General features: G+C 33.9%; 1 protein-coding gene across 7 annotated transcripts in view; it reads left to right on the forward strand.

Moving 5' to 3' along the window:
• Window positions 1-12,837, forward strand: part of CDH18 (cadherin 18) — a 1,006,396-nt gene that overhangs the window by 662,054 nt on the left and 331,505 nt on the right. For all 7 annotated transcript variants that reach the window (XR_006702407.1, XM_045441405.1, XM_045441423.1 and 4 more), the window contains one exon: window positions 2,753-3,236. Coding sequence is in view for 6 of the 7 variants with exons in the window: in XM_045441405.1 (XP_045297361.1) it covers window positions 3,009-3,236 (228 nt within the window). In the remaining variant the exon portion in view is untranslated. The remainder of the gene's footprint in view (window positions 1-2,752; window positions 3,237-12,837) is intronic.

Raw genomic sequence — 12,837 nt, forward strand, 5'->3', positions numbered from 1 at the left:
AGGTAAGGTGTTTGTTTGAATGTCACTTAAAAAATGGCAGATGTCTGCAACATATTTCTACAGTGTTAGTTTCAATAAATGTTTTTTTTTTTATTATTTGTGTTTTAATTCTTTCTAGTCTATGCAGGGATGGATTTCTTGAAGTGTAGCACAATATTTTTATATTTGGAGTTCTGTCTTCTCACAGTAAATGAGATTACTTGCAAAAGTACAGTAGTAATGTTTACATTTGTTCTTTCACTCCACAGAGCCTTATTTATCACTTTGTAATTATCACAGTGAAGATTCTAAAGATACATATATAGATTAAAATACATCTATATATTTTTGGAATGCCAGACTAGATCATTATTTTAAAGAACACACTCATTCTACATATCTATAATGCATTACAAAAGCCACTTTCTTCACTTTCGCTCATGAATTATGCTTTGTTAAACAACTTAGCATAAAGGGCAAAGATGTTAATTTCATTTAGAAATCACACCAAATGGTGTGAGATTATTAAGATAACACCTTCTATATAGTCATCAATTTGCCTTCTAAGAAGAAAGACTAAAGTTTCTTTTCTGAAGTCTGCGACTTGAAAATTAAGAGTCTTTAATAATTTATTAGACTGGAAAGGATATTAAAATCAATGATTCAAAGCTACAAATTTTAGTTAAATGAGCAAAGTAAGACCTGAAAAACTTAGATGACTCATGTTTTTACTATAAGTACATTGTTGGAAAAAAAAAGAAAATCTGTTTTTTTATTTTATCTATTTTTTTTTTTTTTTTTTTACTTTCTTTCCAGTGCTCTCACCATGCTGGAGTTATAATGGTATTTTAAAAAAAAAACTATGTTAGAGATTTTGAGTCATTTTAATTTAAATCAGTGAAAAATACATCTTTGCTTTCAGAGAATATTACCAACTTCAAGTTATATTCACTAGATAATGAAAATGAAATCCTAGTTCCAATCCCATACAATCCTTGAACAACTGGTAAATGAGCATTATCATTACCCAAATGTGTGGGAAGACGTATTGTTAGAGAAGAGTACCGTATTCTGAGTCTCATGTGAGATGTTTTACATTCCCTACTTGATAGAAACTTTTTTTCAGTTGTGTGAAAGAATTATGCTATGGCTAATTGTTTATATTCAATTTTTTAAGTCTTTATATTGATAAGTCAGCTACTTTATAATTGATTCAGCTCTACATTTCAGTTTGTGTTGGTATACAGGGGTGAGCTTTATGAAATGAGAGTTATGCATCTAATATTTTTCTAGATAGAACAGCTGTAACTTTGAATCCATGTTTCCTTCCAAATACCTATTGAAACATACATATAGGGGCGCCTGGGTGGCGCAGTCGGTTAAGCGTCCGACTTCAGCCAGGTCACGATCTCGCGGTCCGTGAGTTCGAGCCCCGCATCCGGCTCTGGGCTGATGGCTCAGAGCCTGGAGCCTGTTTCTGATTCTGTGTCTCCCTCTCTCTCTGCCCCTCCCCCGTTCATGCTCTGTCTCTCTCTGTCCCAAAAATAAATAAACGTTGAAAAAAAAATTAAAAAAAAAAAAAAGAAAAGAAACATACATATAAAAATACAGCAAAACTTGCTACACCATTTCATGTTTTTGTAAAGTACTAATTTCAGGGTCAACTTTTTTTTCCCCTCCCAAATCCTGCCTGTTTTATTCTAGAAATATATCGTAGGTTTTGCTTGATTGTCCCAATTGTACTAAAATCTGAGGCCAAGTCTTCAACATTTCTTATTTGAGAATCCGAGCATTTTCCCCTGATCTTTTTGCTATCATTCTTTTGTTCCTTTTACCTTTCTTTACATAGCTGCTAGAATTGTGGGTAATGTCATCCCCAAGCTTACAATCTGTCTTACCTATATGTGAAGACCACACCCTAGAGTATTATCCCTAGGACTAACAAAATCCAAGCAAACTATGCTTCAGCCAATTGAAGCTCTCTCACTCATACTCAGCCGTGCCAATCTGATTCCCATGTATGGACTGAGTTTAAGTTGCATACTTTTTTCAGCCATCTTTCTATCTGCTCTGCTTTATTTTTGCCTCTTGTGCTTACTAAGCAATTCAAGTACCTACCTACTTGATTGCTTTAATGATCTGTGACAGTTTTTCAACCCTAAAGTATTTTGAGTATTTTGGTGAAGTTCAGTGAGTCACATGGAGCAGGTAATCCATGTTGTGTTGTGATTTTGCATCACATTTGACAAAAATAAAATAAACACAAAAACAAAAATTTGCATGTAGTAAGGAGTGCCTAATGTATCATATATTAGAAGAGATCATATCGCAAATGTGCACATACTCATGGTTGGTTTCTGAGCATTTCTGCAGTCCCTAGGACTGCATTTCTGTTGTTTCCAAGGATTTGATACACACATAAATATATAAATATAAAAATATGCATACATATATGCACAAATATTCAAATATATACATTCTTTTAAAAATAATATATATATTTACAAAGAAATACATAAATATAAATATATATTAATTCGTTTTTAAGTATTGAGAATTAACAGTAAAGATAAGAAGATCCTTGTAAAAATGTATGCAGGATACAAGCTTATGCATGACTATATGTATGCATGTTTGTGTGAATTGCAAAAAGAATTTGTATGTATTCTTTACACATCAGCATCATCCTACAAAATAGTATAATTTGCATTCAGAGAAAATACTTAAAGCTACCATGTTTTGTAATATATATAATTTTCTCTCTATCCATTAGGTAGAAAATGGTTGCCTGTGTTCACTTACTGTGAAGATTTGGAATCAGACAACTACAGATTTGATTCTCCAAGTGTTTCAGGATGTAAATGTAGTCTGAGCTTTCCCTGATGGGCAGTTAAATCATGGACACGCTAAACAATTTACTTTGGACTGTCCTTCCAAAAGATGCTCTGGCTTCTCTCTTGAATGCGCACTAAGCATTTATAACTGACAAGGAAAAGAAAGAAGACGGTGAACTGGAAAGCTATCTTACAATGAAAATTACGAGCACATCTTGTATCTGTCCAGTCCTCGTGTGTCTCTGTTTTGTGCAGAGGTGTTATGGAACTGCTCACCACAGCTCCATCAAGGTGACCAGAAACCAGACCAAACACATTGAAGGTGAAACCGAAGTCCACCATCGTCCCAAAAGGGGATGGGTTTGGAATCAGTTCTTTGTTTTAGAAGAACATATGGGACCCGATCCACAATATGTTGGAAAAGTAAGTTTTTGTTTGTTTGTTTTTTCCTATTCTAAGAAATTATGATAAGATGAGGGTAGAGTTAAGTTGGATTTGAAAAGACATAGAAAGTAGAGGGAAATATGCTATAGAATGGTATTACTTATAAAGGATGGTTCAAAATCATGATTGAAAAAAATAAAGTGTACCAGTCATGTCACATCTCCCTAAACATTGGTCCATACGTGTTGAACTGAATGTTCTTCACCACCGTATGACTCTTTACATTCTTTTGTGTAAAGTAGAAACACTGAATTGAACACATAATTGAGTGATTTTGTCTTTATTATCATGAAGGTATATTATAATTCACAAAGCCAATTACTGGTGCATTGGTATTTATATTTTTCAATCTATGGCTAATGCACATGAAACAATGTGCATCTATTATATTTCATGGCATCTAATATATTTTTGTTAATTGTCACAGCGATTGTATTTGAATCTAAGCCATCTTTTAAAAGCACATGGATGTTTTTTCAATTCCCCATATTAATTTCCATAAAAATGCTGATATATTTTAAATATAGATTAAATGTCCACAGGATGTATAGGTTTTGTTAAAATTCCGAAAGAGTGAAGTTGGTAAAATAGTCATAACTTTAGACCACCTTCCGTTTCTCGTGAAAATACAAGACAGTTTAATGGTTTACCAAACCAATCAGGAGATTGTGTGTTCACTAATTGGGGACAGCTTCACCATGTGTCATGCAGGCTCCAGGGTAGAGAATAGAGCAGGAGGTGGAGAGACCTTCTGATGAATTACCGATCCTTGGAAGCAGCCACTTAGTTTACTCAGTACCTCTGGGAGAAACATTAAGCACAGCAGTAGAATCTCCATGACGGCAGGCTCAGTGAATTTCATCTCCCTGCTTGACTATTTATTTTCACTTTAACACTGTTAGTACTAAAAAAAAAAAAAAAAATACTACTGCATCCAAGATCCAAGCCGTAGTGCTTCCCTAATGTGTAGGCAGTACAGGATCACAAACCATCTGCTTCGCCCCTGATCCGACAGGGACTGGGTTGCAGCTGTATTGCCATAGCCAGCAGGAGCTGAGGAGTCAGAATGTGGTACATAAGAAAAGATCTGAAACAATTCTGTCTTTTTCTTATATGCATATTAAAATGAGATGAAACAACTCATCTTCATCATTTATTTATTTCTACAAAGTATTCCACAAAGTAGATGAAAACAAATGTGCTAAAATTATGTGTGTGTGTGTATACACACACACACACACACACACACACACACACACACATATACACATATATATTGAATTACTTGAAACTCGTGTTTTTATTATGAACTTCAGAATACTTTTCTGTAATTCTTTATTATCTTTGAGAAAAAGAAAAATTAAAAAAATAATGCCCTCCCCCCTTTAGGAGTATCCAAAAAGGAAAATGTATTTTATTACTATAAATATTTTGTTATGGATATTTCTTGTCATATGAATCCACGTGAAAAACGAAAAACAAAATTTGCTGGAAAGGAAAAGATCAGGCGACTTTCATTTCCTCTTGGGTCGCCTCATCTAGTAAAAGATGAAGCCTTATTAGGTAGATCAATTTCAGACATTCTTTCTGGGCCTGGGTGCCAATGAGCATATGGCTGAGAGCTTGTTACCCATCAGGAGGCGGTAGAAGTCTGTGAAGCTATTCAAGCTGGTAGAGGTTCTGTGGAAATTGGTATCTGTTCTACTGTTTCTAGTATTGGTGGACAAATATAAATTGTTATACCCAAGGATGTGGTTCATTTATTCCCTATCTGACCTGACCCCCTCACTTGGTCTTGTCTTGTCTTGTCTTGTCTTGTCTTGTCTTTTCCTTTTTTCTTTTCTTTTCTTTTTTCTTTTCTTTTCTTTTCTTTTCTTTTCTTTTCTTTTCTTTTCTTTTCTTTTCTTTTCTTTTCTTTTTTCTCTTCTTTTCTCTTCTCTTCTCTTCTCTTCTCTTCTCTTCTCTTCTCTTCTCTTCTCTTCTTCCTTTATGAGAAATTCTAACTTGATTGTACAGATTTCTTCCAGTCACCTGTCTCCATGTACATACATATGTCCTTATAAAAATACAAATATAACTGATTTTTAAGACTGCAAAGTTCAACGATCCATATGTGCTTAGTATAGTACTTGTTGTCCCATTACTTTAATTTGTTCAAGAAGTGAATTTATGTCTCACATTTACAAATACATTCCTATGGAAACAGCTATGTATTTTCATAGCACTTAGGAATAAAAAATAGAATCATTACAATTACTATGAGTAGGAAAAGGAATTCCTCCAAAGAACTGAAAATTATGAACTTAGACCTTCTCTGACACAGAAATGTCAGCAGTTTTGTCATTAGAAATAATTAGTATTCATGCAATGGAGTTTTTGTATTAAAATAGTATTTTTATAGATGTATTATGTAAGTTTATTTTAAATTATCCTTGAGCTCTTGAATATAATCGTATATAACTACAGTTATATTTCACATTATAAAACAGCTTTATTAGACATTTGGTTAGGGTTAAGCTCCTAAGTGTTTTTATATACCAACTTCTTATATATTTTTATGATACTTTTCTTAATATTTTTAATCAATGATTGAGTTAATATGAAGGTATTTATTTTGTTGACAGTAGTCAATATATATTGCTCACTACTAAGATGCTTATATGTGGCTGTGACCATGATCAAAGGACTATTTCTAATGGTAAATAGTATAACTGTGTGTGTGTGTGTGTGTGTGTGTGTATATATATATATATATATATACACACATATATATATACACACACATATATATGTGTATATATATATATATGTGTATATATATACACACATATATATATATATACACATACATATATATACACACATATGTATAATATATACAGATACATATATACCCATGTATAATATATACACATCATTATACATGCGTATAATGACATATACATATATGTATAATTGATAATTCATTATATATATTTTTTTCTAATGGTAATGGCCATGAAAGATCAGATACCATAACTAGCATGAATATATCTCATGTATTGGATCTCTAGGAATTGTTAAATACCTTTATATATCTCATAGATGTAAAGATTTTAAAAATAATTGAAGGATTAGAGTAAGAAAAATATTATAGCACACTGGTTAGAAAGTAAGTCCTTTTCTCCTGGAACAAATTATACAGTAATGTCTATATAATTTTAAAACAATAGTGTTTTTTCTTTCCAAAAATCATGTAAAAACTTGATGTTTACATGAAAAATGCAGATTGCACCCCATTATGAGTGAGACTATAATTTTATATAAGATTCCACACAAATTCTAAAATTTATGCCATCCATAAGTACTTGTCATTGGAGTAGATTCAATGTCTTCATGAGATATCAATAATTAGTGAGTACAAAGATTTGAGTTACAGCTTCTTTGCTTATTATCTGTATTACGATTGGCAAGTCTCTTTAATTCCCTGTGTTTCTATTTCCTTAAAGGTGAAGCTGAGAAATATTGTTTGGTAGTTCTGTTACTAATTCAACTATAAAGTTTTATTTATGGTTTAGATCATGGGTAAGTTAGACTACAGTCTGTGTGCCAAATTGAGTCTGTGCACATTTTGGTATTACCTGCATAGTAAGCAAGTTTGGGTTTTCTGTTAGTTTTCATTTTTAGATTTTGGGAAAAAAAATTTTAAATAATGTCTGTGAGGTGTGCCTGGGTGGCTTAGTTGGTTCAGAGTTAGGTTTGATTTCAGCTCAGGTCATGATCTCAGGGTTGTGAAGTTGAGCACCGCATCAGACTCTGTGCTGATCATGAAGCCTGCTTAAGATTCTCTCCTTCTCTCTCTCTCTTTCTCTCTCTCTCTCCCTCTGCCCCTCTCTCTAGCTCTCTCTCTCTCTCTCTCTCTCTCTCTCTCTTTATCTCTCTTTATCCTCACTTTTGAATAAACAAACAAATAAGAAATTATTTTTGTGATATGGAAATTATATGAAATTCAAATTTCAGTTTCCATGACTAATGTGTTTTATTTTTAAGTTTATTAATTTATTTTGAGAGAGAGAGAGAGAGACAGAAAGAGACAGAGAGAGTGAAAGCACAAATGGGAGAGGGGCAGAGAGAAGGAGTCAGAATCCCAAGCAGGCTCTATGCACCATCAGCACAGAGTTCCATGTGGGGCTTGAACCCACGAACTCGAGATCATGACCTGAGTCGAGATCAAGAGTCTGACTCTTAACCAACTGAGTCACCCCGGTGCCCCTAGTGTGTGTGTGTGTGTGTGTGTGTGTGTGTTTAATGCAGGTATGCTTATGCATATATGTATCGTATATGGCTGTTTTCAACCAAAAGTGGTAGTATTAAGAGGTGGCCAGAGAAAGTATGTCTCACAAAATCTAAAATATTTACTAGTGGCATTTTCAGGTAATGTTTGTGGATTCCTATTAAGATGCCTGCTGCACCTAGCATAGTGTGAATACTTTAGAAGGAGATCGTGGGACTATTTCATCTTTGTACATACGTATCTATCTTCGTGCCTATTGTAACGATCAAATGGTAATTCACAGAAAGTGCTCTATAAACCATAAACTTGTATATCCATGTTAATGGTTGTGATAATTATTTCAAATTATTGAAACAGAAATCTTTCTCATTACTCATTGCTTTTATGAAAGAGAGAATTTTGAAAGTTTCATTTCACCATTTACACTGGGGACCACTCCTCCGTAGATATTTTAATGAATGTTTATTAACTCTGGTTTCATTTTTATTGTTGCTGTTGTGTTGCTGTTGCGTGCAATAATATAATGAATGGTTTTCTACACACATTTAATATACATATATCCGTGGAAAAAATTTCCAAACGTGAGATTCTGATTCAAAGATAAATGTTTAGGGGTACCTGAGTGGCTCAGTCGGCTAAGTGGCTGCCTTCGGCTCAAGGTATGGTCTCATGGTTCACTGGTTCGAGGCCCACATCAGGCTCTCTGCTGTCTTCATGGAGCACACTTGGGATACTCTGCCCCCTTTGTCTCTGTCCCTCCCCCTCTTGTCCCTTTGTCTCTGCCCTTCCCCCACTTGTCCCCTCCCTCCCTCCCTCCTTCTCTCTCTCTCTCTCCCTCCTTCCCTCCCTCCCTCCCTCTCTCTCTCTCTCAGAAATAAATAAATAAAAAGTAGAACAAAAGATAAATCTTGAATTTGGGTAGGCATTACTAGATCCCTGTCCATAGGTATTGTAGTATATTCTGCATTTCTCTCCATGATGTAGAAAAGTGACAATTTCTCTATAGCAATGCCAATAAGATGGGATTGTAAAACTTGGAATTTTGCAATTATAATAGGTGAAAAATAGCATCTCTGTGTGCTTTTTATGTACATTTATCTTATTATGAGTTAAATTGATCGTCTTTTCCTATTTGAAGGATGCACATTTATACATTTTTTTTTACTGACTGTTCTTGTCTCTTAATCTTATATTGTTTTGTTGGACTCTTTAACTTATCAATACTAATAGTTCTTTACATAATAGGTGCAATAATTTGTTGCCAGTTATATGTTATGAATAGTTTTTTTTTTCAAAGTTACCATTTGTCTTTGGACTTCGTTTATATTTACTGCTTTATAAAAATTTATTATTTTAATGCAGTGATTTCTGGTATTTTTTGTTCTTTCCCCAATATTTTCTTTGTTGAAGTACAATTAAATACTTATATTAGTTTCAGGGGTACAGTATAATGATTCAGTGGTTCTGTGCATTACTCAGTCCCCAGCCTGACAAGAGTACTCTTAATCTCTTTTATTTGACACATCTCTCCACCTACCTCTCCTCTGGCAACTGCCAGGTTTCTCTGTATCTAAGAGTCACTTTATCATTTGCTTGTTGGTCTCTTTTTTTCTTTTTTTTTTTCTTTTTAACTTCACATATGAGTAAAATCATATGATGTATTTCTCTTTTTGTTTGACTTAGCATGATAACTTCTAGGTCCACTCATGTAGTTGCAAGATCTCATGGCAAGATCTCATTCTTTTATGTGACTTTTCTCTGTGTGTGTGTGTGTGTGTGTGTGTGTGTGTGTGTGTGTGCATACCATATCTTTTTTAGCCATTTATCATATCAGTGGACACTTGAATTGCTTCCATATCCTGGCTATTATAAATAATGCTGAAAAACATATGGGTGCATATATCTTTTTGAATTAGTGTTTTGTTTCCTTTGGGTAAATACCCAGTAGTGCAATTATGGGATCATATGGTAATTCTATTTTTATTTTTATTAATATTCATTTATTTTTATTTTGAAAGAGAGAGAGGTAGAGAGAAGGGGAGAGAAGGGGAGGGAGAGGGAATCCCAAGCTGGCAGCACAGAGCCTGACACAGGGCTCCGTCTCACAAACTGTGAGATCATGACCTGAGTCGAAATCAAGAGTCTGAGGCTTAAGTGACTGAGCCACCCAGTGTCCCCGGTATTCTATTTTTAATTTTTAGGAACCTCCATACTGTTTTCCACAGTGGCTTCACCAATTTACATTCCCACCAACACTGCAGGAGAGTTCCCTTTTCTCCAAATCCTTGCCAACACTTCCCATTTCTTGTCTTTTTGATTCCAGCCACTCTGCCACATCTAAGGCATTATCTCATTACACCTGTCAGAATGGCTAGAATCAGAAAGACAAGAGATTCCTAGCATGTTTTTGACTAAAGCTGTATTTTTAGACTTAGAGTCTTCTGAAATTTGAGGATATGGTGTTCAGAATTAGTGACCGTAGATAAAAAATATATTCTTTAGGCCTTAACATCTATAGTTTATCACACATATTAGAAAATATTACTTATTGAATAAAAAATGGTGTCAAAGTAGAAATGCTTATGGTAGAGGCCAGAAATTATAATTCTGAATATATTTGAATTTCTGTTTCCTTAGCCACCTGAAATTGGTTGTTTTACGTCTACCTCTCATATTTCCCTATAGATTATATCCTTAGATATGCAAGGTTATAATTGCAAAGTATATTGACTCTCACTAATATATATTAGGAACATTTAGTGTATGTAATAGGTAGAATTTAATTAAAAATATCCACTGCAAATAATGTCTTAATCCACAGCTGCTCACAATACACTTCGTGTATTTCCAATGGTAACTGCTTGTGCTTAGCTATTGTTCTGCTGCATATATACATTTTATTTTCACTTGAATAACATTATAGAAGTTTATTTCTTTAGCCAAGCATTTTTGTATGAAAACAAAGGAAGTTCTAATTTCCCGGGATATCTGTAAGTGGATTTTTTTTTACATGGCATTGTTTGATAATAAAAGGGAATGGAATAAAACTCATAAACAAAAAGTAAGAGACCGAACTGTATGTTTTTACCTAGCAGTGCATTATAGGCTAAGCTATTTAATCTATTCACAATTTTATGTTTAGGTTTATGGCTCTACTGACATTAAAGATACTTTTGATAATAAAGGTTAAAAACTTAAATTTTTTTCAGAATAAGCAAACGAATTATGTTCTCCATCTTACATTTCCTACATTTTTGGTGTATCTGCTTATAACTGTTATAATTTTTTCTAGATAATAACCATAACACAGAGAAGCTATTGCTTACATCTGTTAAGGATTTAGTTACTAAAATTCTGCCACGCTCTCTCTCCTCCCTATCTGCATCCTCTCTTGAATGATGGGTATAGACTATAGACAATTATTCTCAAATTGCTTTATTAAAACCAACACACATCGAAGATAAGGAAGGAATTCAAGGAAAATAAAGGAGCTAAGAAACCATCTTGCCAAATTTTGCAAGTAATAGAGAGCAACGATGCTCAAAATGGTTAAGTGACCTCTTCTTGTTCAGGGTATTAGCTATGGCAGTGGCAAATAAGGAATTATAAGATATCTGATTCTTTAATGAAAATCAATTTCTAATATATAGTGCAGGAAATTCTTCTCTCATCGTCACTATTACTGGCATTATTCTAATTTTTTTTTCTTTTTGAATAGAGAACCTTAAAACTTTTTAATATGAAGTACTGTAGTTTCAAATTAAATAAATGATTTTGAGGTTAAAGAGAGAATAAATCATGTAAAAATGATAGGGAAGGTTCAAGCTTTTCAGAAAAAGAATATATGATATCTTTAATGTCATTATGAGCCCTGAATTAAATATTAAGTGTGCAGCAAGGAAAGGTCCCAATTGTCATCTAATATTGTCAAGATGATAATTTTATGAACGTTTTTATCATAACTTCCTTAAAATGGAAAACTTCATGTATCAAAATATGACATTTGAATTTTATACAGATGACAATGTGATGGCATGATGCCGTGTGAAATTAATTATGGTATGCGGTTTTATATGGATATGGAACTTTTCCAATAATCATCCTGGAAATTTATTTAGGTCCGTTCTATAAGAAATTGGGTGCATAAAAGAGGATTTTGATTTGGCATATGTGTCATTTAGGTTTTGGAAATTCAGATTTTTTTTTAAGAAATATGATCTCATTAAGGTTAATTACATTTTAGAAAATATGTGGTATTTTGTTTAAATATAATTTTAAAATGTTTAAGGTAATTAAGGCATTTCTTAATGTTGCACTGACAGTTTTAAGGGTCCTAATCCATTTGCTATGACCACAGTATATATATTTATTCACACTGTGAACTTTAAAACAGTATAAAAACGCACCCACCTCCGTGTGTGTGTGTGTGTGTGTGTGTATGTGTCTGCGTGTCTGCGTGTGTCAGTGTTGTGAGCTGATTTTCATCCCTGAGAGCTTTTGGTAATGTCAAGAAACAATTTTTGCCAGAGCTAAATCATCTATATAGTTGGGTTCATGATACTTGAAAGGCCTAGAAAATGTTTTAATGCATTTTCAAGTCAGAATAAAATACGAAAATAAATATTATTCAGTTGGTATTATACTAATCTTTATGTCAACACAAGTATAAATAGAATTTTTTTAAATTTTTTAACGTTTTTTTTTTTTTAATTTATTTTTGAGACAGGGAGAGACCGAGCATGAACAGGGGAGGGGCAGAGAGAGAGGGAGACACAGAATCTGAAACAGGCTCCAGGCTCTGAGCTGTCAGCACAGAGCTCGACGTGGGGCTCGAACCCATGGACCGTGAGATCGTGACCTGAGCCGAAGTCGGCCGCTTAACCGACTGCGCCCCTAGAATTTATCATTTTAGTTGAAAAAGCAGCCCACAAAGGAAAAACAGTCAACCACCTGTGGAGGTTTTAACGTGGACCTGATTCGGGGTTGTGACCAGCAGGGATGTGGTGCTACCACTAGCGGTTCGTTATTAGAGACCAGAGATGCCGCTATACATTTTGTAACAGGCAGAATGCCCGGCCCCCATTAACGACAAAGAATTCTCCAGCACACCACAGCAATGCTACCAGCATTGATCTTAAATTAACGTCCTTGTGTCACATTTCTCTCGGTCAAAATGTTTTCGGATATTTTTCCATACTGTTACCTCACTATAACGCTATTCTATATGTGACTTTTGTCATCCATGTAGAGATGGGTGTAAACTTTTGATTTGTTTATGCAATCTGACAAGTTAGTTTTTCTAAGTAA

This window comes from Leopardus geoffroyi, chromosome A1 (assembly GCF_018350155.1).
Source record: "Leopardus geoffroyi isolate Oge1 chromosome A1, O.geoffroyi_Oge1_pat1.0, whole genome shotgun sequence".
In the NCBI taxonomy this organism is placed as follows: domain Eukaryota; kingdom Metazoa; phylum Chordata; class Mammalia; order Carnivora; family Felidae; genus Leopardus; species Leopardus geoffroyi.